We start from the raw sequence: 27851 nt of genomic DNA, 5'->3' as shown, positions 1-27851 counted from the left end.
GATGCATGTATTCAAAATCAAAAAACTTATCTTTAACTTTAATCAGGAGGTAAATATTCTCAAATGCCAGTAATTTCTTTTTTCTGATGTATCGCATAGTGTTTTTATTATTTATAGATTATGAAGTTTTCTGTTTGTAGGAATGTTTTAGGCACAAAACCTTTTTAATTCCACTGTGATCTCTCCCTTCTCTAAATTCATATCCCTTTTATTTCCTATGGAAACCCTGGTGGCGTAGTGGTTAAATGCTACGGCTACTAACCAAAGGGTCGGCAGTTTGAATCCACCAGGCACTCCTTGAAAACTCTATGGGGCAGTTCTACTCTGTCCTATAGGGTCGCTATGAGTCGGAAATGACTCGACGGCACTGCGTTTGGTTTTTTTTGGTTTTATTTCCTATACTGTTTTCTTTTTTCTCTGATTATGCTCTATGTCTTTAATTAGAATGTAAGCGTCTGTCTCCAGCAGTGCCTAGCACATATTGTTGAACCCTTAGAAAATTCTGTCAAAAGTACTGTGTATGTTAGTAAGGCATTTATACATATAGAATCATTAGGTCTCTTTCTGCAAACATCTGCTTCTGAGTGCTTGTATTCTTAATAGAGTGTGTCCAGCAATGATTATATTAATGTCACCTTAAATATGTCTCAGCAAATGTTATTCCAGATTGGTAGGACTAATTAAAAAGACTATTCAAGGGTATTGCCTTGGACAAACAGAAATTTTGATATGTAAATTACACAGGTTATTGTCACTATTTTTTTCCAGGTTCTTTTAACCATACCCTCATAGGCTGTGTGGTGTAGTGTTTAGACAGTTTTTTTTTTTTAGCTTTTGAAATCACACATCATACTTATATATGTTAAGCTGTTATAGTACTAGCATAAAACTAATATTTTTCCCTTTTCCATTCTCTTTTGCACTTTTTGAGTTATTTTGAGTAGACAGTATATACGCATAGTACAAAAGCCAGTGAAAAGTAAGTCTCCTCAGCTTCTGTCCATTGTCAACCCAGTTCTTTTCCCTAGAGCCACCATGTCACTAGTTTGGTTTGTATCCTTCCTGAGGTATTTTATGCATGTATGATATGGGTATAGGTACATATTTGGCACAATGACAATATGTTGTACACCTTTGCACCCTGCTTTCAGTTCACAAAAATGCTGAAGATTATTCTGTATTGGTACATAGAAAGCTGTCTCACTTTTTAAAATAGCTGCATTGTATTCAAGTTTTAGGAGACCAGTAAATAAAGCTCCTTTAAGAACTTGGAACCAGTTGAAAGACAGATTAATATAGGAGATAAAAATATCAGCTTCATCAGTGATAAAAGATGGATTGAAGGACGTGGTTTAGATGTGCAGTTGTGGTGAACTTCCAAGTATCTCATCCAGTATTGACCTTGACTGCCTGCCACCAAAGCTACAAAGCCTGACCCAGTGAAGAACCGATGAGACAACTGGCATAACAAAATTTATTAAGAAAATGTTCTGCATCCCACTTTGGTGAGTGGCGTCTGGGGTCTTAAAAGCTTTTGAGGGGCCATTTAAGATCCATCAATTGGTCCCAACCCACTTGGAGCAAAGGAGAATGAAGAACACCAGAGACGCAAGGAAAATATAAGCCCAAGAGACAAAAGGTCCACATAAACCAGAGACTCCATCAGCCTGAGACCAGAAGAACTAGATGGCGCCCGGCTACCACCAGTGACCGCCCTGACAGGGAACACAACGGAGAGTCCTGGACGGAGCAATAGGAAAGTGTGGAGTAGAACTCAAATTCACGTAAAAAGACCAGACTTAATGATCTGACAGAGAACTGGAAGAATCTCTGAAACTGTGGCCCCAGACACTCTGTTAACCCAGAACTAAAACCATTCCTGAAGCCCACTCTTCAGACAAAGATTAGACTGGACGATAAAACGTAAAATAGTACTTGTGAAGGGTTCAGTCAGATACACAAGACCAAATGGGTGGCTCCTGTCCAGAGGCAGGATGACAAGGCAGGAAAGGACAGGAACTGGTTGAATGGACACAAGAAATTCGGGGTGGAAAGGGGGAGTGTACTGTCATATTACAGGGATTGGAACTAATGTCACATAACAATATATAAATTTTTGTATGAGAAATTGAGCTGTGAACTTTAGCCTAAAGCACAATTTAAAAGAATAAGAAAAACTGATGAGAATGCATGTCCTGTGCAGACAGGCAGGCAGAGCCACAAGGGAGACACCCAGAAACCTCTAAGCTGAGCATGACTTTGTTCCTTTTCCCAAACTCACTATCCGATCTATTTTTGGAGAAAAGCTTATGTTGTTGCTCTTTTTTTTCTTCTTAGCAGGTTTAATATGAATTTGTCTGAACTACATTTTCAAGGAGAGGTCATTAGTCTTCATTATCTTTTTTTGCCGTGGTGCTGAAAGTAATGTACATCTTACCACTTTATGTTTTTAATCATTGACTACAGTTGAAATAAATATTTTAGGCTCATGTGACTCAAGTTATCATTTTTTCCGACTAAATACAGAACAAATGAAAAATAAAAATATGTTCATAACTTTATAAATCATTCATTGATATATGTTTTCTATGCCATATGCTTCTCAGTCTGTTTTCAGACATGGATTATTACAGCTGAAGAATTTGTGGAGTTTTGGTTCTAAAATATTTCTTCTAGAATGATGGATGGAGTTTTTTTGAACAGATAATATAGTATTATTTCATGAACCTTAATGACTTTTTCCAAAGTGTTCTAAGTATATTATCTCTTTAAGTATAGATCCGCATTCTCAAGTCTCCAGAAAAGGTAAAACCTGGTGAAAAGCACTATAATATGGAAAAAAGTTATCCAAATGAAGAAAAGGATGCTTGGGATGTGAAGATGCTGCTGGAGGTAGGTTGTGGAATCTTAGCTGTGATGCTTTTACCGGAGAGCCAATCACCACTTGATTCTTCTTAGTACCATTTTCTGCTTTGTAATATATGCACCCTATCTGCATTAATGAAGGGACATATTAGAAGAGGTCGTTGGAAACCAGGAGCACTCCACCCCCTGTAGCAGGGCAAGTAGCAAGATAGGCAAAAAAAGAAAAATATAACTTGGAGATCTGACATTCTCTACAGGAATTTTTAAATCTTGTGTTTTTATTCTGGTGATAAATCTAAAGATAGTTAACATAAACTTTCTGTCTTGTATGGAATCTTGCCTTCTAACCGGATGCTGCCACATGATTTTAGTGTCTTGAGTTTGTGTGTGCTGTTGTTTGTTGTAAAATGGCCTTCTGTGAAGTGATAGTGCTTATCTTGTAATGTGTTGGTATGCTTTCTATTGTCGCTCTAACAGATTACCACAAATTGGCAGCTTAAAACAGCACTTTGATTATTGATCTCATAGTTTCTTTGGAGCAGTCCAGGCATGGCGTGGCTCATCTGGACTTTCTGCTTAGGATCTTAGGGGGCGGAAATCGAGTTTCTAAAGCTTGAATGGAGTTAAAGGGCATCATCAACTCTATCCAGATAGAGAACCATGAAGTGCTATATCTATATGGGATTCTGGTGTATTTTTTTTTTCACACTAAATGGTAGCTTTATTGAAATATAATTGACGTACAATAAATTGCATGTATAAAATAATTGCAATTTGATGAATTTTGATATATGTGTACATGTGTGAAATCCTCACCATGGTCGGTATAGTGAACATAGCTCTTACCCTCTAAAGCTTCCTCCTGCCCCTTTGTGTTCCCTTCCTCCCATCTTTTCCCAGTACCTCAATTCACTAACAATCACCCTGAGAGGTAGGTTGTGGTAGCACCATTACTCTTTTAAAGAGTCTCATTAAGGTTAAATGACTTACCCATAGTTAGTTATGCAACTAGAATGGTGGAGCCATAATTGATCTTCAAACTCCTGGAGCAGCTAAACCTTCATACCTCTCTGTTCTTCTAGACAGTCCATGTCAGGAGAGGACCAGAGAGGAAGAACGGCCTGTATCTACAGATGTTCCTCTCCAGTTCTCTTCCTTAAGGTTCTTAGAAGATTCCCAGAAGCCTCACCCTCTTATCATGTTGTTGTTGTTGTTAGGTAGGGTCGAGTTGGTTCTGACTCAAGCAGCCCTGTGTATAACAGCTGTGTACAACGGAACGAAAACACTGCCTGATCCTGCAACCATCCTCACAGTCATTGCTATGTTTGAACCCATTGTTGCAGCCACTGGGTCAGTCTATCTTGTTGACAGTTGTCTTCTCTTTCGATGACCCTCAGCTTTACCAAGCATGATGTCATTCTTCAGGGACTGGTCCCTCATGATAATATGTCCCAAGTACGTGAGACAAGAAGTATCTGGCTGTACGTCTTCCAAGACAGACTTGTTCATTCTTCTGGCAGCCCATGGTCTTGTTAATATTTTTCACCAACACCATAATTCAGAGGCATCAGTTCTTCTTCAGTCTTCCTTATTCATTGTCCAGCTTTCACATGCGTATGAGGAGATTGAAAATACCATGGCTTGGGCCAGGTGCACCTTAGTCTTCAAGAAGACATCTTTATGTTCTAACACTTCCACGAGATCTTTTGCAGCAGATTTGCCCAATGCAGTGTGTCTTTTGATTTCTTGACTGCTGCTTCCATGATTTTGATTGTGGATCCAAGTAAAATGAAATCCTTGACAACTTCAGTCTTTTCTCCGTTTATCATGATGTTGCTTATTGGTCCAGTTGAGAGGATCTTTGTTTTCTTTATGTTGAGGTGTAATTCATCCCGAAGGTAGTAGTCTTTAATCTTCATTAGTAAGTGCTTCAAGTCTTCTTCACTTTGGGCGAGAAATGTGTCATCTGCATATCGCAGGTTGTTAGTGAGTCCCCCTCTGATCTGATGCCGCGTTCTTCTTCATATAGTCCAGCTTCTCGGATTATTGGTCAGCTCTGTCAAAGTGCCAGTGTGGCCAGGAAAGCGTCTCCTGGGAACAATTCACTCCTCATACGGGGCTTTCTGATCTCTCATTTTAAGCATTTTTAAAATCAAGGGTTCTTAGCTTGGAATCTCTGGATTGTTTTCAATGTAAAATGTGAAGCTTCTTTAAGAGAAAAAAAAAAAAATCTTGCAAACCTCCAGTGTTGATTTAAAGTAGGTTTTTTATTTTTATTTAAGTAAGCATAAAACTAGGTATATATGCTTTCTTTTTCCTTTAAGTTTATGATTATAACTCCTTTGCAGCCATAAACCCAAAACAAAACAAAAAAATAAAACCACAAAACCAAATAAGACTCTTAAAATACTTAAAACCAATCAGCATCGAGTCAGCTTGGGTTCGTGACAACCCCACATGTCAGAGTAGAACTGTGCTTCGTGGGTTTTCAGTGGCCGAAGTTTTGGAAGTAGGTTGCCAGGCTTTTCTTCTGAGGTGCCTCTAGGTGAACTCAGACCTCCAACCTTTTAGTTAAGCACCGAGTACATTAACTATTTGCACCACCCAGGGGCTCCTGAGGGATCTTTTTTGTTACAGGGTGCTGAGATCCCCTGGAATATATTCCAAGCTGCTTGGACTGTACAGAATTATAACGTCTTCAGTGTGTGGCTATACATCTTCAGACCAGCTCTCTAAGGAACAGTGATTTAGTTCTGAGTAGCTATGAAAAGCTCCTAGGCTCTTCCCTATTGTGCTGTCTTACTGGACCACAGTCTCTGCCTTCTCCCCTGTGTCAGTGGATGAGAACCTAGGTCAAGGGCACTGTATTGCAGGATGTGGTGGTTACTGGTGCAGAGCTGGGGTTCGTCATGTGGTGGTACTGCTCTGGAGTGTTGAGCCGAAACCACCTTTTGTCAGATGTATCCGTTAATCTGATTAGGAATACTTTTTTTTTTTTTTTTAAAGCAATTTAGCTTTGATATAGCTGAAGAAGCCTCTAAAGTCTGCCTAGCACATCTTTTCACGTACCAAGATTTTGACATGGGAACTCTTGGATTAGCTTACGTTGGTTCTCCCAGAGCAAACAGTCATGGAGGTGTTTGTCCAAAGGGTAAGTTTTTCTGTTTGTTACACAGATAACAATTCTGGAGTGGTAGGCTGGAAGGGTTATATTATAATTTTGTATTTAACAAAAAATTTCTCTCTGTTTTCTTTTTCCTCTAGCTTATTATAGTCCTGTTGGGAAGAAAAATATCTATTTGAATAGTGGTTTGACCAGCACAAAGAATTATGGTAAAACCATCCTTACAAAGGTATGTTCTTTTTATTTTTTAACCTCATTTATGCCATATCTTTCTCAAACTGCTGACCTTTTGGTTAGCAGCCGTGTGCTTAACCACTGGGCCATCAGGGCTTCTTGATACGTTTATGAAGGTATCTTTTAAAAAGTAACATTGTTTTCTGTTTTTTGCCTGAAAGGTAAATATATACAATGAAACCTCTGAGAGCTGGAACTGGACAGGACTGCCTTGTTTTTCTAGGTCTTGCAAGTTTTCTGCCTTTGACAGAGTGCTGTCTTAACCACTTCTCTGTCTCTCATTTTAGTGGAAAATATTTGAGTTTTCCTTCTCTGAGGTTTCCACCTTACACAGGTTCCGGGTTTCACAGGTCTTACTGTACATTCTTTGTGGGAAATAAGAAAATTAAAAACATTAAGAAAACCTGTGAAACTCCCTTTAAAACACATCAGGGTCATTGTTTTCTTTGAGGACATCCCTCCAGAAGCCCTCCGTCATTAGCTCCTATTAGGGCTACTTGTTTTCTAGTCCAGTAATGTAGCTGTCATTCAAAGATGTCCCTGCGCTTTCTCATTTCCTGGACCCTCTGTTCTCTCTCTCTCTCTTGATTTATACCATCATTCTGGTGAAGCATATCCTTCAGGAGCTTTTTAAGAAATGGTACATGAGAGACAAATTCTTGGGATTTTGCATATCCAAAAATGCCTTTTTTCTACTCTTAAGCTTGACTGCTAATGTAGCTGGGCTTGTCCTCTGTTCCCTCAGAAACTGAAAGCATTGCTCCATTTTCTTCTAGCTTTTCATGTTGCACTTAAAGAGTCTGAAATCACGCTGGCACCTTATCCTTTGTATGGGACCTGTTGTTTTTTTTTTCTTTCTGGAATATTTTAGGATTTGTTAGGATCCAAAAATTTATCTGTTGGAAAATCCAATAAACAGTGGCTTAAATAATGGGCTTATTTGTCTTACGCAACAAGAAAGAAGTTCAGGCATAGCATTCTCCAGCTGGAATAGCAGCTCAGTGATGCGCTTGGGTCCAGGATCTTCCTGTTTTTCACGCAGCGTTTCTAAACAGTTAGGCCTTTTTCCTCATGCTTATTATCGCCTGGTCACTGGATGATTCTCTTCTGTGCTACAAAGGGGTGGAGAAGGAGACCATAGCCAGCCTGGTCCGACCATTTTTAAAAGCTTCTCTGGAATCCCCACCCACTGGCTCTGTTAATATCTCATTGGACAGAACTGGGTCACAGTACTGTCCATAGCCTGAAGGGAGTGTAGGAAGGTGGCTATTGTAGCTGAGTACATTGCTGCCCTGAGCAGAATTAGCGCTCTGTAAGTAAGGGAGAAAGGGAGAGTTGATATTGGGTAGGAAATACTAGTGTTTGATAAAGTAGTGTTTTGACTGTGATGATACACATGACATAGGTTCCCCTCCCCACTCACCGTGCTGGGCAGATGTTGCTTCAGTCTGGAGGCTTACATCTTTATGTAAAACTTTCTAATCTCTTTGATAATTTTTTATCCCTTGTTTTTTCTTTTCTACTTGGAACTCCATTAACCCAGATACATGATCTCCTAGAAGGATAATCAGATTTTTTTTCAATTTTTTTCTCCTATTTCCTGTTTATCTTCTAGATGAGTGTCCTCAACTTTATCTTCAGCCATTTTTGAATTTTTTCTATTCCTACTAGCATTTTTTTTTTCAGTAGCCCCTTTGTCCTGTTTCTTTCTTACAGCTTCCTGTTTTTTTTCATGATTGTAGCCTGTTATTTCTGTCTCTAACTCATAACTTTTTTCACTTCCCAAAATTTTGTTACCATCTATTGTCTGCTGTTGTCTCTTCTGTTCCTTGTTTTTGCTTGGTTCTTTTCTTTCCATCGCTTTACTGTAGTTTTAGTGGAATTTCACAAAAGAGCAGAGGTAAATGCAGGCATACAGTTTTTAATTGGAAGCCTTCCATAATTGTTGATTTTAACTCAAAAAATAAAAAATGAAAAAAGTTAAATAACAGCCATCAGTTCAAGTAATTGGGGAAGAGTAGAAATATTGATGAGTAAAAGAAAAACTGTGTGGGAGATGGGAGCATGAATTACAGAAATGACCAATAGTGCCTTGCATTCAAATCTGTTTTTTCTGCTGCTCTAATCTAATTCCTCCATCTTCCTAAACCTTCTGAAAACCCTGCCACGTAACAAGCAAACAACCCCCGCCCGTCCCCCAAAAAGAGGAAAGGAAGTGAAGCGTATTGTGAAGTTTCATCAGAGTTTGAGTACTGAAGGGACAGTTAAGATGAAAATGCCATGACCATGTAGAAAGAATAGGACAGAAGAAAGAAAAGATCAGAAAAAGATAAAATGATTATTGAAGAGTAACAATATTGGCATTTCCTAGACTAATAAATATGTGAAGTGGGATGAGAGAAGAAAAAGACATTAGTCATTTTTGGAAGCCTTTTCATTTCCAAAATTATTTCTTTCTTATGGTGCTCCTTTACCTTTTTGGTGTCATATTATCTTAAATGGTTTGCTTTCATGACATTCTCCTTTGTCTTCCAGAATTTCTTTCTTACAAGACACACACAGCAAAAAAATAAACTAACTTTGAAAATTTTGAGTTATTTTTACAGCATCAAAGTCAGTTAAGAGAATCCTCTAATGAATTCAAAAAAGCACAGTTAGGAGTTACTTCTCCGTGTTACACCTTTGGTATTTGAGTGTTTTTTTATCTGAGATGCTAAAAAATTCAAAGCTTCTTCATTACCATTTAAATATAAACCTATGAAAGCTTCTGGAGTTGGGCATTGACTTTAGAACTGGGACTCTTCTTGTCTAGAAAAATGAACTGCAAAATATTAATTTTTCATTTCGTGTTCCATGGAGTGTTTTCCCCCCTTAGAAAAAAATTCAGGAATTTTACATTTGTTACTATATTTTTTTATTTGGATAAATGTGGGACAAGTTTTTTCGGCCATGCTGGCTAAATTCATTATTATGTTGTTAACAGATAGAAATTCTCTGGTGATAGATTAAGCACAGCCTTTTAACTGGATTCTGATAAATCAAATGTGCTAGGTGGTTAAGATTGTCCTGGAGATGAATTCAATCACTGAGATAAGAAACATTGTTCTGGTGTTCCTCAGTTATCTTGTTTTGTCACTTCTTGCTTTTTTTTTTCCTCCTCTGCTTGTGTGCTTTAGATTTTCTCAGCAGTGTGATTAGAATGAGGGGAGAGTGGTACTTAGCTACCGTAGCTGTTTGTTTAGCAATACCAGACAGTGGCTGGCTAAGATGGCCAGTGTGGGTAGTTTTGTCATGAATGTTCCAGCACCTCTTGTAAGTTATATTTTCTTAAATTGATTTAATTTCATCCTTCTAGTACTATTTATGGGTTTTTAGTACTATTTAATGGTATTGGTATTAAATACAGTCTTTAATTTCTGTAATTGATAGAAGTAATCATAATCCAGGTGTTATTCTTCTGTAGACTGGTTTACTAATCAGGGCCTTGTTTTAAGACCGTGTGGGCCAAACTGGCTGAAGTAGCTGATGGTTGGGTGTTGGGAAATAACGTTTCCTTTTGCATGATCCTTTAGGAAGCCGACCTGGTTACAACTCATGAATTGGGACACAATTTTGGAGCAGAACATGATCCTGATGGGCTAGCAGAATGTGCCCCTAATGAGGATCAGGGAGGGAAGTATGTCATGTATCCCATAGCTGTGAGTGGAGACCATGAGAACAATAAGGTATGTATATTCTGAAGCTTTTTTACCTGGTTAGGACAAGGAAAAGAGGCTGTGATCGATTATCACCAGAGCTCAGAAAGGAATTCCATTCCTAGGTATTTCTCTAGGGGTCAGACTGCAAATTCCAAAGTACCACCACTTAGTTGTATGTTTTGCAGTGAAGCATGTCCGTCCAAATCTAGTTAAAGCTACCATATGGGCTATTTGTTATCAAGGTTAATTGCTTGTAGATTTGGAAAATGGAATAATGACAACTTGTGTTGAAGCTTTAGATTTCAGGTTCTGGTGGGCTCAGGCTTTACATTAAAATTTTCGTGTCTTTTTATTTACTAGTTGTCATTCATTTTAACTCTACAGTACTTTACAATTTGTATGTTTTCATAAACCTTTACACTAACACACATAGAGTTTACCAGACTATAAGCCTCATATGAGTAAGATTCCCAAATTTTAAAGGGGGACTTTTGAGCACTTCTGTGTTCTTAAGTTGGGAAACTAAGGTAGAGGCTCCCTTTAAGACACTGTCCAGCTGTAGAAAAACTCAGAGCAACAGTTAAAATCTTGGGAACCCATGAAAATGTGTAGGCAATAATTTGCAATTTAGTTGTTAAATAGACTATATATAATATCATGCCTCTTAGTAAGCTCAGATATGTCAAAACTTTAAACAGGGGTCATTCATCTAAACAGGGAAAGAGAAAGGGTAAGCCAGCAACAAAACCTGTTCTACCTTCCTGAGTCATTTTGTCTGGGAAGATGGGGGATGTGTGCCTCATTCTCACTGCCACACGGCAGTGCTGAGCATAAGAAACGAGGGAGACCCACGGATGGATGGAGTCCACAGACTCTCAGCTCGTGCCAGACTGCCTGTCCCCTTGATGGTGTTGGCTGGGTGTTGGTCTCAGCCTTTGTATAGCTTACCTGCATGTGAAGAGTTTTAGGCCTTTAACCAAATTCACACCAGCGTTGTAGCATCCCACAGAGGGAAATACTCCATTCCCTATAGATGGCATTGAGAGGAGGCAGTAACGGGCCCTTGACATACCTCCAGGGTAGCTCTAATTGTGGCTTTTAACATTTAAAGTTTGTCTCTATAGAGGAAGTGTAAACATTTGGGGATGGATTTTTATTATGTTATTTTTGGTCCTTTGTGGCCTTTTTTTTCCCCAGATGTTTTCAAACTGCAGCAAACAGTCAATCTATAAGACCATTGAAAGTAAGGCCCAGGAGTGTTTTCAAGAACGCAGCAACAAAGTGTGTGGGAACTCCAGGGTGGATGAAGGGGAAGAATGCGATCCTGGCATCATGTACCTGAACAACGACAGCTGCTGCAACAATGACTGTACATTGAAACAAGGCGTTCAGTGCAGGTGAGAAATAAATCACCACAATCACTTTGAGGGGTTAGCGTAACAAGGTGTCCAACAAGCAGCAAACTGAGAACGCAGGGGCCTTAGAATTCGTTAGAGGGTGTGTGTGTGGGTAGCTGGGTGTATGTACCCCTTTGCCCTTTAGAGCAGAAAAATGCTTTCTGGGAAGCAGTTTGTCATTATGTACCAAAATCCTTAATCTTGCATACTGTTTGATTAGGATTCCCACAGTTTGATTAGGATTCCCACAGTTTGAAGAATCTTTTTTTGAAGAAGCAGGTGGACAAGAAGGGTAATTTAACAGGGATGTTCATGACCGCATTCTTTTATAATAGTCACATATTGGCAACACTCAAAATGACAGTCCTGGGATAGAGTAAATGAATTATTGTGTGTCCATACAATGGAATAGCACTCTAGAAGACTTGTTTAATGATGTAAACGAAACACGGAGGAAACAGGTTAAAAATTAGAAGGTTGCTGTATTAGTATTTTTATGTCACTGATAGACCAGTGGCTGGCTGATAAGAGGGAAACTGATATGTGGTGAAGAATTGGGATTTAACTGTATATAATGCATGTTAATGTTATAACCACTGATAGGAAGCAGGGCTTTGGCTGGCTAGTGGTCTTAACCATTGATGGCCTTGCAGTTGCATGTCTTTTTTTTTTTTTTTTATTACTGTATTAAAGTAACGAAAGCTAAGGTTACCAAGATGTTTTCGTGGTGGATTGTTTTGGACCACCTGCCCTTGTACAGAGTGGCATTGATGTTGCCCCGTGGGTGATTCAGCCAGGAGATCCTCTCCTGTGATCTTCAGGTCAGTGTAATAGTACCTCAGTGTTTAAACATGGGGTCGTCGTTTGAATTGAACTGTCCCTGTCTGCTCTTTTTCTACAGTGATAGGAACAGCCCTTGTTGTAAAAACTGCCACTTTGAGACTGCCCAGAAGAAGTGCCAAGAAGCTATTAACGCCACTTGTAAAGGCGTGTCTTACTGCACAGGTGTGTACTCTCGTGGGTTCTCTTGGAATACTTTGACGCAGTACCAGAGCTTGTGTGTGTGTGTGTGCGCACGCATTGTGTGCACGCATGAATGAAAAACATAACGTTAGTTTACATGAAAGCAACCCTCTTGTAGCCCATGTGCAGAGTCGAGTTGACCATACTCCTTAGTTTGTGCTACGTGATTGTCATTGGTCTGTGCAAGATCACTTTACTGTTTTATTGCTTCTCATTTATTTCTGTTTCATTCCCGTTACTTCTGTTATCCTTCCCCTCATAGACATCCATTCTAATGTGTTTAATGTTTGCTCTCTCTGTGTGTATATCCTCGAAAGACGTTACAGTGTTATTTTGTGTATATGTGTGTTTTTAATGCACCAAAATGATATTCTACCTTAGATCTACTTTTTAAAAAACCTTATTACCATGTTTTTAAGAATTACCTGTATTGCCCTATACATCTTTGCCTGTATTTTTGTATCTGTATCTCGTTCATTACAGTCATGCATTGCTTAATGTCTGTGATAGGTTCCGTGAAATAGGATATTTTGGGATTTGGATGTTGTGCAAACACCATTTCATGCATGAAGATCCTTTCAGGCACTGGTTTCCAGAGTAAGGAGACTTCGTCCATATTAAAAACTTGCTGGGGCAAATGACCTCCCTCTGCAAGTAGTTCATCTAAGGTTTCAACAAACTCTGCTGCCTTCGCATCAGCACTCACAGACTCGCCACTCACTTTGATATTATGCATCAAAAAACATTGTTTGAAGCACTCGAACCACCTGGAACTAGCACTGAACTCGCTATCATAGTCTGGTCCTGCTTTTTCTTAAGCATCTCTAACAGGCTTCATGCCTTAGAGGTGATCGTCAGCGTGCTGAGAGGGATTCGCTTTTGTGTTTGATCCTCAATCCATGTCATTAGCAGTTTCTCTGTATCTGATATAGGTCCCTCTCATGTCTTCATTAGCCTTGTAGCTTTCAGTGGAGCCAATCTTTTAACAGAATTTTTTCTTTCTTTTTGAGGATTGCTGTGATTGTCAAGTGTGATATGCCTAAATCCACTACATCCCATTTTCTGGTTGGTATTTCTGAGCTTTCTTATAACCTTACAGGACCACAGATGTATATGTGGTCGGTCGTTGCCCAAATGGGTGTTAAGTGGCACGTGACTGTATTTTGGGTACCTGCATAGTATACGGTAATGTGCCTTCTTATATTTTACTTATCCATTCCCTAAATGAAAACAGCTTGGGTTGCCTTAATCTCTTTCATAGTACAAATAGGACTATGGTGAGCATCCGTGTATAATGCTTTATGCATCTGTGTAAGAGTTTCTCTGAGTGCACACACAGGAGCGAAATTGCTTTGTCACAGCGTAAGGTACTGCGTTGGTCTCTAGAATAGCCTTACTGGTTTGTTAGTCCCATCATTAGTGCATGAGAGTTCCTTTGTCCCCATGTCCATGCTAACACTTGGTACTATCCACTCTTATTTTTTGCCAGTGTGTTGAGTATAAAGTGATTTCTCTTTTTTATTTACATCTTTCTTGAATATCTCTTTTTATACTTGTTAGCTCTTCAGATTTCTCCTTCTGCGAATAGCCAGTTCATATGTTTAGTTCATTTTTCAAAATTGGGTTTCGTGTCTTTTTGGTATTGCCTTGGAGCAGTTCTTGTGTCAGAATCCATTTGGTTTAAACATTGCATGTATCTTCTTCCTATCTATTGTCCTTCCTGGAACAGAAATTTTTAATTTTAATATAATCGTATCTGTCGCTTTGTGTGTGTATATGTGTGTGCGTGCATGGGTACGTGTAGATGTTTAATTGTGAAAAGTTACGAAGATATTTTCCACAGCTGCTTCTGTTAGCTTCATTTTACATTTGGGACTTTGATCAATCTGGAGCTAACCTTTAAAACTCTTATTGATTATATCTTTTGTAGTTGTTACATCATCTGCCGGTTGTTGTTTTATATATTTCAGAGTCATATTACTAGGTACATAAATGAACACGTTCTTTATGTCTTCCTGATCTGTTATTCCTTTACCAATATATAATGTTCCCTTTTGACACTTAACGGTGTGTTTTGACTTAAATGTTGTTACTCAATTTGCTACCCCAGTTTTGTTTTGTTAGTCTGGTATGTTTATCACATTCTTCTGTTTTCTAACCTTTCTGTATCTTTTGTTTTGTTTGTTTTTTGGTGACAGCCTTATTGCAGTATAATTCACATTCCATACAATTCACCCATTTAAAGTTTAGAGCTCACTGGTTTTCAGTTGTGCAACGATCACCACAATCAATTAAGAACATTTTCCTTTCCCTAAAAAGAAACTCCATACCCTTTAGCCACCTCCTGTGAACCCTCCAGTCCCTCCCAGCCAACCATTAATCCACTTTCTGTCTCTATAGATTTGCCCATTCTGGACTTTTTATATAAATGGAATCATACAACATGTGGTCTTTTGTGACCGGCTTCTTTCAACTATCATAACGTTTTCAGTGTTCATGTTGTATCATGTTTCAGTACTTCATTTCTTTTTATTGCTGAATAATATTCCACATTTTGTTTATCCATTTGTCGGTTGATGGACACTTTGGTTGTTTCTCCTTTTTGACTATTATGAATAATGCTGCTATGAACATTGAAGTACAAGTTTTTATGTGGGCGTATTATATTCATTTCCGTTGTGTGTTTACCTAGGTGTGTGGAATTGCTAGGTCATGCGGTAACTTTTAATCTTTAGAGGAACTGCTAGATTGTTTTACAAAGTGGCTCCCCCATTTTGCAATCCCACCAGCAGTGTATGAGGGTTCCAGTATCTCCACATCCTTGCCAACACTTGTTACTGTCTTTTTAATTGTGGCCATCCAAGTGGCATAAAGTTGTATCTTATTTTGGTTTTTCCTTTGGTTTTTAAATATGCATCTTATAACATATTGCTTACAGCTTTTATGTTCTGAGATCTGTCAGTATCACATTTGTTTGCCAGAGGTCAGGAGCCTGAATATCTCAGAATTATGTGTTCAAAAACGTTTTCTCACTGTGCTCAGTGTTTCAGTCTTTATTATTACAATAATAAAAATAGGTTCTGAAAGATGGCTTCTTTTTAAGTAAACATATATAAAACAATTGGAAAAAAATGGATTCGCTGTTCTTTTCGAGCAGCCTTTTGTTCTCTTAATATTTTCACATGAAGTAGCAGCTAACAGAGGATAAGCTTATTATAAGGAATCAACATTTTGCGCCCAACAGCATGGCATAACTTGGGAACTTGTTAGAATGGGAATTCTCGGCCCCCCCACCCCGACCCCATACCTACTGCAACAGAAATTCTGGGAATGGGGCCCAGCAGCCGTTGTTACAACGTTCCTTCAGGTGATTCTGGTCCGTGCTAACTTAGAGAACCTTGTTAATCGATGATGCTACCTTTTTAGTTATCTTCTTACATCTGGTACTGATTTTAGCCTTATTAAGGACAGTAGGTGTTCAACAAATACTCATTAAGCATTTTTTACATATATGTTCAGGACAGCATCATATACTAAAAATATAAAAATGATACACAGTATGCATATTCACTGAGCTGACTGTACTTTTGTAATGTAGCTTGCTTCCAGCAGTGGTAGTTTGTTGAATAACTAACTCTGTCTTAGTTTCTTAGGGCTGCTACAACAAAATACTGCAAGGCAGGTGACTTTGAAGAGCAGAAATTTATCGTCACACAGTTCTGGAGGCCAGAAGCCCAAATTCAAGGCTCCGGCGGGGCCATGTTTTCTTTGTCTGCTCTAGGGGAAGATCCTTCTCGGGCTCTTTCAGCTTCCGGTAGTTCAACGTGTTTCTTGCCACTCGCTGGCCCTTAGATGCATCTGCACGTGGTGTCTGTCTTCCCCCAGTGTGACCCCATCTCTGTGTCTCTTCTCTCTTCTTATAAAACACCACTGAGAAAGAATTAGGACCCACCCTACTCTGGTATGACCTTGTTAACTTATGTCTTCAGGGAAAGACCCTGTATCCAGAAATGGTCACATTCACCAGTACAGGGCTTAGGACGTCAACTCAATCCATAACAAACTGTCTTGTTGATACTACAAATGCCCAGTGCCTGAAAAGGGTTTTATAAGTTAAGAAATAAAATATGTACAGTGCCCAACAAAGTGCCTGGTATAAGGTACTTAAACAGTTGCTTTTATATGAAATAAGCCAGATTTCTTTTAAGTTCTGTGTTACTGCTTCACGGCCCTTTAAGTCAGGATTCTTTTGACTGGTTCCATCCAGTTGAAAGACTAGTCCTCCAGAACTCCGGATAGTCTGCCGCTTTCGTGCAATAGTGTTTCTCTCCTTGTGTTGACTTTTAAACTGCTTGTGCTGTTGATTTTCCGTGAGCCACTCATTCTGTCCTCTCTGTTCCCAGTTGAACTTCCTTCAGTGACTTTTCTTTGTCTCTAAAAATTACTGAGTCATTCAAAAAATACTTCTGGTGTACCTACGGTGTGATAGGGATTAGATATATACTGACTAATAAATAAATGTGATCCTTGCTCTCTGAAGCTTACCAGTCTAGTGGTGGGAGAGAGAAAATCATAGATTATCAAATAGATATTAATTGCAAAGCATATGCTATGAAGGAAATAAATAGTATATAGTGATAGAGGGTAAAGGACATGGGAGAAAGCACATCAATTTAGGGCACTCAGGATGTCTCAGAAGAGAAGGTCCTTGAGACAAGATGTAAGGGATCAGAAAAAGGCAGCCAGGGAAGAGTGGGAACAAGAGCATTCTAGGGAGAGGGAACTGCATGTGTTCATTTTCTGAGCTTAGAAAGACCTTGGAGTGTTCCTCGTAGACCCTTGTAGCTGTGGGAGAGCTATACGAGGCGAAGTTGGGGAGGGAGGCAGAGGCCAGGTCATGCAGTGTTTCAGAGACTTCATAGGGAGTTTGCATTTTATTCCAAGTACATTGGGACGCTACTTAAGTGTTTTAAATAGGGGGTTCCAAGACTGTTGGGTCTCCTACACTGAGGAAAGAGTGATGGTGCGTTTGGGTAAGAGTGTAGAGATTACCGAGTTAACTGCAGTAGAGATTGGTGCCTTGGACTAAGGTCGTAGCAATGAATGTGAACGAGAATGAATGAACTCAAGACCATTTTAAAGGTAGAAATGACAAGATTTGCTTACAGTTTAGACATGGGCATTAGGGACAGAGGATTGGGAGAAAGCCAATTCAGAATTGAAATAGTGCAGTTTACTGAAATGGGAAGATGTGGATGGGGGCGGGGTGAGATTAAGAGTTGAACTTTCAGTTTGAGATGCCTCCGTGCGGTGTCAAATACTCATAGGTCTGGGCTTGGGGGTGAAGTTAGAATTGGTGCTGTAACTTTGAGGCTGTCAGCATATAGATGGGAATGAATGAAATTATCTAGGAAGCTAGAAGAATAGAGAAGGTCCTGGATTAAGCTCTGTGGGACGTCCAGCATTTGAGATTGGGTAGGTGAGGAGGAGGAAGCAGCAAAGGTGACTGAGACAGTATTGTCAGTAGGCTAGGAGGAAAATCTGGTGAGCGTGGTGTCACAGGGACCAAAAGAGTGGTTTTTCTAGAAAGAGGGAGTGATCACTACATTAAATTCTGCTGAAAAGTCAGGTAAGATGAGGACAGGAAAATGGCCATTGGATTTGGTGATACGGAAGTCAGTGGTGACCTTCAGGAGGGCAATTTCAGAATGAAACCAGAAGCCGTATTTGTGAGCGCTCACCCTGCTAGTGGGAACGTAGAGCTGTACATGGTTCGAGGTTACTTAGAGTTGAGTGTGGGACTAAGACTCAGCAATTGTACTTGTAAGTTTATGCCCGGAAGAAACCCTTGGACAGGTTCACTGGGAGATATGTGTAAGAATTTTCGTAGCAGCATTGTAATAACATCAAAAAAGTAGAAACAACTGTTTCTGTACTCAGAAGAAAGCAAGCTTTTTGGTATGCCCATGTTATGGAAAAGGGAAAAGTAGGTGCCTGTGTATGTGTGGAGCCCTGGTGGTGCAGTGGTTACAAGCTCGGCTGCTAACCAAAAGGTCGGCAGTTCGCATCCACCAGCTGCTCCTTGGAAACCCTGTGGGATAGTTTTGCTCTGTCCTGTAGGGTCACTGTGAGTTGGAATCGACTCCACATCGGTGGGTTTGGTTTTTTGTTTTGGTGCATATGTATGAATTAAAGCTCTACTCACCAACATGGATAAAGGTCAAAAACATAATGCTGAGCAAAAAGAAAGTCACAGAAGAATACCTACTATGTGGCTCCTTTTCTTTAAAGGTCAAAAATAGGCAAAATTTAAAAAAATGTATTGTTTAGAACAGAACCTGGCAAATTGTGGTCTGTGGGCCAAGTTTGATCTGGTGCTTATCTTTGTATGTCTGTAAGCTAAGAAATTTTTTTTTTTGACTTCCATTTTAAATGATCAAAAAAAGAAAACAACAGTCCTATTTCATGGCACGTGAAAATTTATGAAATTCAGATTTCAGTGTTGATGGTCCTGTTGGAACACAGCCACGCCCATTCATTCTGTGTTGTGTGTGGCAGTCTTGTGCTCCAGGAACAGACAGAGGTGGGCAGTTGCGTCAGAGACTGTCTGGCCTGTTAAATGTTACTGTCTGTCCCTTTACAGAAAGAATGTGCTGACCTCTGGTTTAGAGGTACTTATTTATATATGTGGAAAGAATATAAATAAAGGCGTGAGAATGAATAACACGGGGTTCAGGGTATTGTCGCATTGGCCTTTTAAAGTAATGGTTCACAGGCGTTTGTTTTATTAGTGATAATAGGACATATACATGATATATATGTTATAGATGGTTATTGCTGTGTGCGGTTGAGCCGATTTCAACTTATAGCAACCCTATAGGACAGAGTAGAACTGCCCCATAGGGTTTCGTAGGCTGTAATCCTTACAGAAGCAGATCGCCAGGTCTTTCTCCCTCAGAGCTGCTGATGGATGAGTTCAAACCTCTGACCTTTTGATTAACAGTGAGCACTTAACCGTTGTACCACCAGGGTTCCTGTATCACAGTAGAAAGGTAAAAGAAAAACACATTAGAGCTGTGGATGTGAGATGAGGAAATGGAGACTTTGAATATCGCCATCCAGGGCATTTATGAGGGCAGGAACGTGTGCAGCATAACACTTGGTGTGTGGCCAGGCTCCCCATAATGCTTATTGGCTGATTGATTATAGGCTGTTGTCCTTCTTGCCCTGTGGGTCACTGTTACTTGGAAGGTTGTCATTTCTTTTATGAGAAGCAGTATTTTGTGCACCTCTCGCCCTGGTTGACAGGTGACTGAGCGTGATATCTGTATGCTCGCAGGTAATAGCAGTGAGTGCCCCCCTCCTGGAAATGCGGACGATGACACAGTTTGCTTGGATCTCGGCAAGTGTAAAGATGGAAAGTGTATTCCCTTCTGTGAGCGGGAGCAGAAGCTGGAGTCCTGTGCGTGTAACGGTGAGCGCATTTTCATGCTGGGTCCCTGCAGGGGAGAAGATGGCATTTGTCTCTTGGGCCCACCCCTCCATTTGGAAGCCTGGCTTGGTCGGCCACTCACTGCTGGCCAGGGCAGTGAGAACCAAGCCAGGGACAAGGGTAGTGTGGAGGCCGGCCAGTGTCTGGAGAGATACCTGGGTTCAGATCCTGGCTCCTCTGTTGTCACAGTGAAACCCAGTGTGGGTCTTTTTCTTGCTGCATTTTCAGGCTCTCTGTGTGGCAGGCATGGGGGTGGGGTAGGAGGAAATTTTGTCATGGGTGGGGGTCTGTCGCCTCTCTCCTTGCATCACAAACATACTGTGAAAGCAGCAGTAGCTGCCTGTTTTCCATTGGCAGTGAACAAGGATGCTCCTTCAAGACTTCAGCCCCACAGCTAATTCCAGCATCTGGCCCCGGCACCATATGAAGGGTTATCGCCCTTGTCAGCAGGAACGGGCCTTTCCCCTCTGATCCCTGTCAGAGCAGCCTGAGGCGGGAGCCTCTTGTAATGGTGGCATCATGCTGGCCTCTAAGTTTTCTTTAGGTTTTCACTCTATTTTTGGAGCTCTAGGGTTGCTATGAATTGGGATTGACTCAACAGCAGTGGGTTTGGTTTTTGGTTTGGTTTAGGGTCTGAAGAAGTACCTCAGGGGTTGGTTAGGGACTGGTTAGACTCTGTGCTTTCCCCTTCACTTCAGTCAGGCAGCGTTCCAGTTGGTGAAAGGTTCTGCCTCTTTGCAAAGTAAAATAATCAAAGAGCTCAGGCGTTTAAATTACCGGGTTGAGAGCTTACCATCTACAGAATGGAGTAAGTGGCCCTTCCTGGTGGAGTAACATGTCAACAAAGAGGACACCACAGTAGGTGCCGTGTCAGTAATTTCCTGAATGATGGGAAGAGGCTTGGGGTGCCCTGGAAGGACAGTGCCTGACAACAGTAAATGCCCAATGAGTATTTGATAAAAGAGTGAATGATGGCAAGGATTTTGTTTTTCCTTTCTAGTAGCTTTGCTTGTTTTTGTGTTCAAGCTGATTTTTATTTTTCCTAAGTCAGTATAAATGCTGACATTCTATCGAATCAAATACCATACCCTGCACACACTGCCAGTTTAGTATTTTGACATGTCTGCCATTCACACGTGTGCCCAGATGGCTCATCTGGTGTGCGGTTGTGTTACTTGGATTCCTTACGCCGTCAGAGGTTGGTCCTGTGCGGGCAGTTTGACGCGTAGGCCGCAATGCTCACTTTGTGGTGGATGCTCACTTTGTGGTGGGTGCTCAGCCCCTGCACTGCACGCTTTCCAATGGACAGACGACATTGGCTCCCGCGGGAGCGCTGAGCCTTCAGTGGGAAGCCAAAGACTTACATCAGCGTGTGGTGAAAATGTCAGGAAAAGGGGAACGTTTTAGAAGAGCATTATGAAGAACCTGAAGTAGAATAATTTGGCTTTTAAGAGAAGCTTCTTAATGCATAAAAGAGAGGAGATTTTCTGTGTAAGTAGTTTTTAACTTTGTTAGTACTGAGCGCTGAGGAGTGTAAACTAGGGAATTATCCCCAGGGGTGAAATATGGACAGTATCAGCTTTTGAATTAAAAGCCAAATGTGATGCCTCCCCTCTTTGAGAGCATGACCAGAGAAGAAAGAGAGGAAGGAGGGAGCCATGTCTCTGAGGGTCTCCAGCTGCCGACACGTGTTCTCTGTTGCAGAAACTGACAACTCCTGCAAGGTGTGCTGCCGGGACCACGCTGGCCGCTGCGTGCCCTATGTCGATGCTGAACAAAAGAACTTATTTCTGAGGAAAGGAAAGCCCTGTACAGTGGGTTTCTGTGACATGAACGTGAGTATTTACTTAATAAGGTACAGCCTCTGACTTTTTTTTCCGTAAAAGTCAGACTGCATGTTTTTATATTGTAAACATTTGGTTTTGCAAATAGGAGGAAATCAAAACACGAATGCTGCCATATCTTTCTCATTGTTTTTGTTTAAAAGAATGTTTGTATTTTAGTATATATGAGCATTATTTAGAAGGAAAAGGCCAAGTGCTTTCAGGTAACTGGGTATGAGCTCTCCTTAGCAGGAGACTCTGTCCTTGGCTGGTACATCTTGAAAAGTTGTTTTTAGGCAGTGGGTCTGTCTGTGTTATCTAGTGCTGCTATAACAGAAATACCACAAGTGGATGGCTTTGACAAACAGAAATTATTTTCTCACAGTTTAGGAGACTAGAAGTCCAAATTCAGGGTGTTGGCTCTGCGGGAAGGCTTTCTGCCTGTGTCAGCTCTGGAGGAAGGTCCTTGTCTTGTCAGCTTCTCCTGTCTCTCCTCTGCTCACTTGTTTATTCTCTCTCTCAAGAGACTGACTCAAGATATACCCTATACCAATCCTGCCTCTTAACATAAAGACAACCCATTCCCAAATGGGATTATAACCACAGGTTTAGAGGTTAGGATTTACAACACATTATTTCGGGGGACATAATTCAATCCATATAATTATAAAATTGACTAAGATTGCAAAGTGGTTCAAGTCGTGATTTTGAAACAGGTGCTGAATGGCTGGAAAGACCTGCAAAGCTGCTTGACTCACCTAAGTCAGACCCTTTTTTGCTGCAGAACCAGAATTTTTCAAAAAAGTTTAGAAAGGATTCTTTAGGAAGTCTGTTTTTTCCTGTTCTCTTTGTGCTTGTGTTCTATCATTACAGTCCTTGCTGACATGGCCCCATCTTAATAAACTAGCTTTTCTTGAGTTTTGTCTCCTGGTAATTCTAACTTATTTATCAAAATCGACTAATTGTGAAAGTGCCAATGACACTATATCCTGCTTTCTTGGGTACCTATACTATTTAAATTATTACCCACTGTCAAAGATGGGCCCTTACATATTTGATTTTTCCGAAGCCTTTTACATGTCAGTTATGTTTACAAAGCCATGTTGCTTCTAAATGCATTGTGTGTGGGTAATGCTGTTTGTTTTCTTCTCACAGGGCAAATGTGAGAAACGAGTGCAGGATGTCATTGAGCGATTTTGGAGTTTCATTGACAAGCTTAGCATCAATACTTTTGGTAAGTGATTTCCCTAGGTTGTTCTTAGAATGGAGCTAATTTCTGTGATGGCATTAGAAAAGTGTGGATTCAGAGTGATATGGTCTAATCTTGAAATAGAAGACAGAAATATTTACCACTTTTGTTATAAAATAACCTTGACCGCTAGAATAAAATGGACTCAGTATAAGCCTCTCCCTCTGTAGTTTGGATGCACAGATTTTCAGACAAGGGAAATCAATACTTTAGTCAAAATATCGGCTTCCTTCTGTACTAAAAAACGAATACATGATAGCATACGTAGCATTCAGTTGATTTTAAGTCTGAATCCTGTTTTAAGAGTCATTTGAAGTTGATCCTCAGAGTTTTGCAGTTGTTTATGTCCTCTAGAGTCCATAATTGAGAATTTAGTCACAAAAATAATACCCAGATAACAAAAACCTTGTCGTCTTAAGCAGTCACTACCAGTAATAAGTAGTCCCTGTTAGTCTCTTGACACATTTACTCCAGGGAATATGTTAAACACTTTGTAAGCTAGCCTTATCAACAAGTCTGTCAGGGCGATGTCTTTAAAGCAATGGTTGATTTGGAGAGATGGTCAGGTCTAACATAGGTGCTCAGACACTGTTCTCAGTACTGTGTTGGTGGTGTCATCTAGCCAGCAACTCTGTGCCATTTAGCACAATGATAATATTATGAGAGCATTTAATTTTAGATTTGTGTAGTACCTGACCAAGACATTCGATGTTTGTGTTTGTTCACAGGGAAGTTCTTAGCAGACAACATTGTTGGTTCAGTCCTGGTTTTCTCCTTGGTATTTTGGATCCCTTTCAGCATTCTGGTTCACTGTGTGGTAAGTCACAGTCTTTAAGCACTGAAACATCTTAAAACTGGGCAACTCCAACCATATAGTCTTTCGAGAAGATGTAATTTGTTCTTAGCAAAATCTAACCTTGATGTTTCCAGTGACGTTTTTAGGTGCCATCCTTAGGAAAACATCTTTTAAAAGACTCAGTTAATAGTCCTTTGAAAGAACTACATTTTTTATGGGTGTTTTTTTCTAGCGTGTAATCTTTGAGGAGTTTATATGCCTAACAAGCACAGGAGGCTGTTTCACTGGACTTCTGTCTAGGACCTTTGATGACTAAAGCTTCTAACCAAGAGCATTTTCAGGCTAAATTTGTTATAATAGAGCAGATGTCAAGCATCATCATTCCAAAGATGTTACCCATAGATTCTTGGCATTATTGTACAGAGTACTCAAATCCTCCGAGTTAATAGTGACCTATCTTTTTTTATTCTTGTTCCCAGCAAGTAACAGGAAGTCCAGGTACTTCATGAGCTTCAGGCCCTTTAAAACATTTCTTAAAAGTCCATTCACCTTCCTTCTATGGGAAAATGGAGATTTGTTTGCTCTACAGATGAGGAAATCAGACCTAGGCATCCAGACTTGTATTCTAAAGTGCTTTCATGGCACCCTCATATGAGCACTTGAAAGATTCAAGCCCAGCTAACTCTAACGACAGAAGTTTTTGCCAGGCCTTCTGCTACCTTTTCTTTTCCCTCTGGATTATCTTGCCCGTAGCCATCTCACCGCGCATCTGTCCTCAGAGTGGTGAGCACGATGGCCATCTCACTGAGAATTTCTCTTCAGGGACATTTGAGGGAGCACCTGCCCCTGCTGGAACAAGGCTGTTTAAAGGTGACGTGTTGAAGCTTTGACAGATGACGCTCTGTCTCTGGAGGAAACTGCCATCCGCTAGGTTGCTCTTGGGAGTGGAACTCCTTTGTTTACAGTGGAAGGTGAACTGTGAGGCATGATCCTTGCCTGCAGACTGACTTCTGGCCATAGTCATGTTCCTGGCACTCAGACTCGAAGCTGAGGCTGTGATCTTGGGCCTGGTCTCTTGCCTTGTCCTTTGTCACCTGTTATTCTTCAGCCACTGGCCTGGATTGGGGCAGTGGTGGCCCCATGTGTCAGCCTTCTGGAGGAGTATGAAGTAGGAACTAGAGGCCTAATTCCTGCAATAGATACCTGCCCACCGGAGTTGTGGGCCACAGAAGCTGTGAAAACGGCTGAGAATGATATAAGGCTGTGGCGGGCTGGGGCGATGAGGTCATGCTGAGTGAAACTCTGAGTATAGCCAACCTTAAGCCTTCCTACGAGCTGCCCCTTTAATTGGTGGGTCAGGAACTGGTAGTCTGCTCTGACCACTCAACAGGAAACGCCCTTATGTTCCTGCCCATAGGGAGAGAAATCTCTGGAAAATAGCAATTAAACTTTGTCTATTTCTGAACTTAATGCCAAAAAATGTGTTTCTTTTTTTGATGCAAACGCTTCAGACTGGTGGCAGAATTTGAGAAATTCACTATCTGTTGAACCTACTAACCACTTTGTACAACTCAGGTTCTAAGTTCTTCTTTTAATGTTAGCAGTACCTGTAAGAAATGGGAGCTTATTAACTGAATTTCATTTGTAGGAATAACCTTTTTCTTCCTGTTCTTTTCTTTCTAGGATAAGAAATTGGATAAGCAGTATGAATCTCTGTCTCTCTTTCACCCCAGTGTAAGTATACACCTGAAAGAAAAAGTTTTCAGTTGCACTTCAAGACGCTCTTAAGCAAAGTGAGCGGCCTAGACCTGAGCCTTCCTCTGCTAGTGGGCGGCCCTGTCACCGCAGGAAGGCTGTGGGTTGTGTGTTAGGTAAACTGAGAAGAGCACGATGGAGATTTAAAAAGAGAAGTGCTGTTCTCCCCTTCCCCTTCACAGCTGTAAGGGACGATTTAGATGTTCATTATGACAGTAGTTAATATTTTGAGATCTTTTCCTGTCTTGAGATCTTGATAGGCTTGTTTCTTGAGCATTCTCTTTTGGGTCCTCAAAACAGTAAACCAACAGCACAATTAAACTGGCAGGACAATTGAGAGCTATTTTGAGTCACTTCTTGGGTTAAGTGAGCTCTCGCCCAGTGCTTTACTCAGCACAAGGGATCGCAGTGTGAACAGGGTAAAGCAGTTTGGTGGGTAAGGTTGGAACTGTGAACGTCGATTCATCTTTTCCGGTATCAACTACCCCCATGTCTTTTCAGAATGTTGAGATGCTGAGTAGCATGGATTCAGCATCGGTTCGCATTATTAAACCGTTTCCTACGCCCCAGACTCCTGGCCGTCTCCAGCCCCTGCAGCCTGCCCCAGTGATGCCCCCAGTTGCTGTGGCTCCGAAACTGGACCACCAGAGGATGGACACTATCCAGGAAGACCCCAGCACCGACTCTCACATCGATGAAGATGTGTTTGAGAAGGACCCTTTCCCAAACAGCACTGCAGCAAAGTCTTTTGAAGATCTCACGGACCGTCCCGTCACAAGAAGTGAGAAGGCATCCTCCTTTAAGTTACAGCGTCAGAATCGTGTTGACAGCAAAGAAACAGAGTGCTAGTTTAGGCATTTCCTTTCTAAGCTCTTTGATCTAAGCATGCAAAATATTTTTATAGATTTGACCTAAAATCACTGCATCTCTTTTGTGAAGATTTGGGAGAAATAAGGAAGTGACTTAACAGCAGATGCTGGTCATGTGTTTGAACTTCCTTCACGTACATAATACCATGTGGTCAGGCCTTTTTCCTTTTCAAGAGGTAAGATGAACCTAGCTTACTTCCAGCCTTTCAGGTTTTAGTTTTTTTGATCTTTAAAATATCCTTCAACCTGTGGTGCAAAAGTAGAACAATACAGCTGAATTAGGTTGTGCATATTTACGTTTTTGTAAATTAACCTTTTATATTGGTAACAGCACTGACTAGGGGGATGATTTTTTTTTTTATACACTGTAATGATCCACTGAATATAATGAGTTATTTAGCAGTTATATGTGAAGACAACTGGAAACACAGAATAAACTTATTTATTTTTTTGCCTTCAAGTAAAGACAAAGGAGTGAGATAAAACCTAGTTATAAATTATCTCCTAAAAGTGGGTTCTAATTCTTAGTTTTACCCAGAGCTTTCAGCAGCAGGGAGAATTGCACATCTAAATTTAGAAATAATTTGGGTTAATATGTCTCTAATTCTCTTAATATCTTCTAGAATTAAAACTGTAGCTTATAGTGAGGGTTACAAATAATATTAACCAATGGAATTCCAGAATCCTTTCAACTGTTTAGGGCTCCCATTTGCTAGGTATTTTTTCTGTGTTTTGTAAGTACCTTGTGCATCCCTAGTATTGTGACCATGCTCTTAAAAAAATTCACCAGCCACTTCCAGAGAACAGAGTATGGTTGCCTGTTTCCCAACAGTAGTGGATGAGTGGGAGTGAGGTATTCCTTACTAAAAGAACAGGGGTGGTCTGGGATGGATAGGGTGTGCTGCTCTGGTCGGGATGCTGCAGCTGCTGATTGATACCTTACACACCTGTTTTATTGACCTATAAGTGTATATGTGCATAACTTCTTATAGTGCATCAGGATTCTGGATGGTCTGCATTTACTGTGTGAAGGATAAAAATGACCAGATTGAATTGATTTCCATAAAATTATAGTTAAAAGCTTTTTTTTTTTAATTAAGTACTGAAATGTGTTCAGCAGCCAACACATTTTAACTTGTAAACTGAGGGCAACTAACCAAACCTGTGACAAATGATGTCTTTTTCCTAAGGATGTTTGTTACGTGGATACCTGTTACACTAATACTTGAACTTGTACCCTTTGGTATTTGCTATCTTTTAACTATTCACAATATTCTTATGTTTTAGTTACACTTTTGGAATATAAGGTGAGTGGGGTGTGTGGGTGTATGTATGAAAGTGAAAGAGTTTCCAGCAGAATGTAAGAAACCCATTTTTTATAAAATTCTTTTCAAAAAACAAAACTGTCTTCACCTTTTTGCCATTTACAGAATTCAGCATCTGCTCAGGGTATATTTTTGTAGCAGTGGCACTGATGGTACCTGCATCAATCAATAAATATTTAATAATTTCAAAACATAATGTAC

General features: G+C 40.3%; 1 protein-coding gene across 3 annotated transcripts in view; it reads left to right on the top strand.

Annotated features, from left to right (window-relative positions):
• ADAM17 (ADAM metallopeptidase domain 17) overlaps positions 1-27775 on the top strand; it is a 48701-nt gene extending 20926 nt beyond the window's left edge. For all 3 annotated transcript variants that reach the window (XM_049902841.1, XM_049902842.1, XM_049902843.1), the window contains 12 exons: positions 2779-2892; positions 5872-6016; positions 6130-6218; positions 9796-9948; positions 11119-11318; positions 12220-12323; positions 19681-19815; positions 21538-21668; positions 22812-22890; positions 23634-23722; positions 25385-25435; positions 25958-27775. In XM_049902841.1, coding sequence (XP_049758798.1) covers positions 2779-2892; positions 5872-6016; positions 6130-6218; positions 9796-9948; positions 11119-11318; positions 12220-12323; positions 19681-19815; positions 21538-21668; positions 22812-22890; positions 23634-23722; positions 25385-25435; positions 25958-26305 — 1638 coding nt within the window. In that variant the 3' untranslated portion in view covers positions 26306-27775. The remainder of the gene's footprint in view (positions 1-2778; positions 2893-5871; positions 6017-6129; positions 6219-9795; positions 9949-11118; positions 11319-12219; positions 12324-19680; positions 19816-21537; positions 21669-22811; positions 22891-23633; positions 23723-25384; positions 25436-25957) is intronic.
• The last annotated feature ends 76 nt before the right edge of the window (positions 27776-27851 follow it).

The sequence above is a fragment of the Elephas maximus genome, chromosome 12 (genome assembly GCF_024166365.1).
Source record: "Elephas maximus indicus isolate mEleMax1 chromosome 12, mEleMax1 primary haplotype, whole genome shotgun sequence".
Lineage (NCBI taxonomy): Eukaryota > Metazoa > Chordata > Mammalia > Proboscidea > Elephantidae > Elephas > Elephas maximus.
This window is presented reverse-complemented; position numbering and strand designations above follow the sequence as displayed.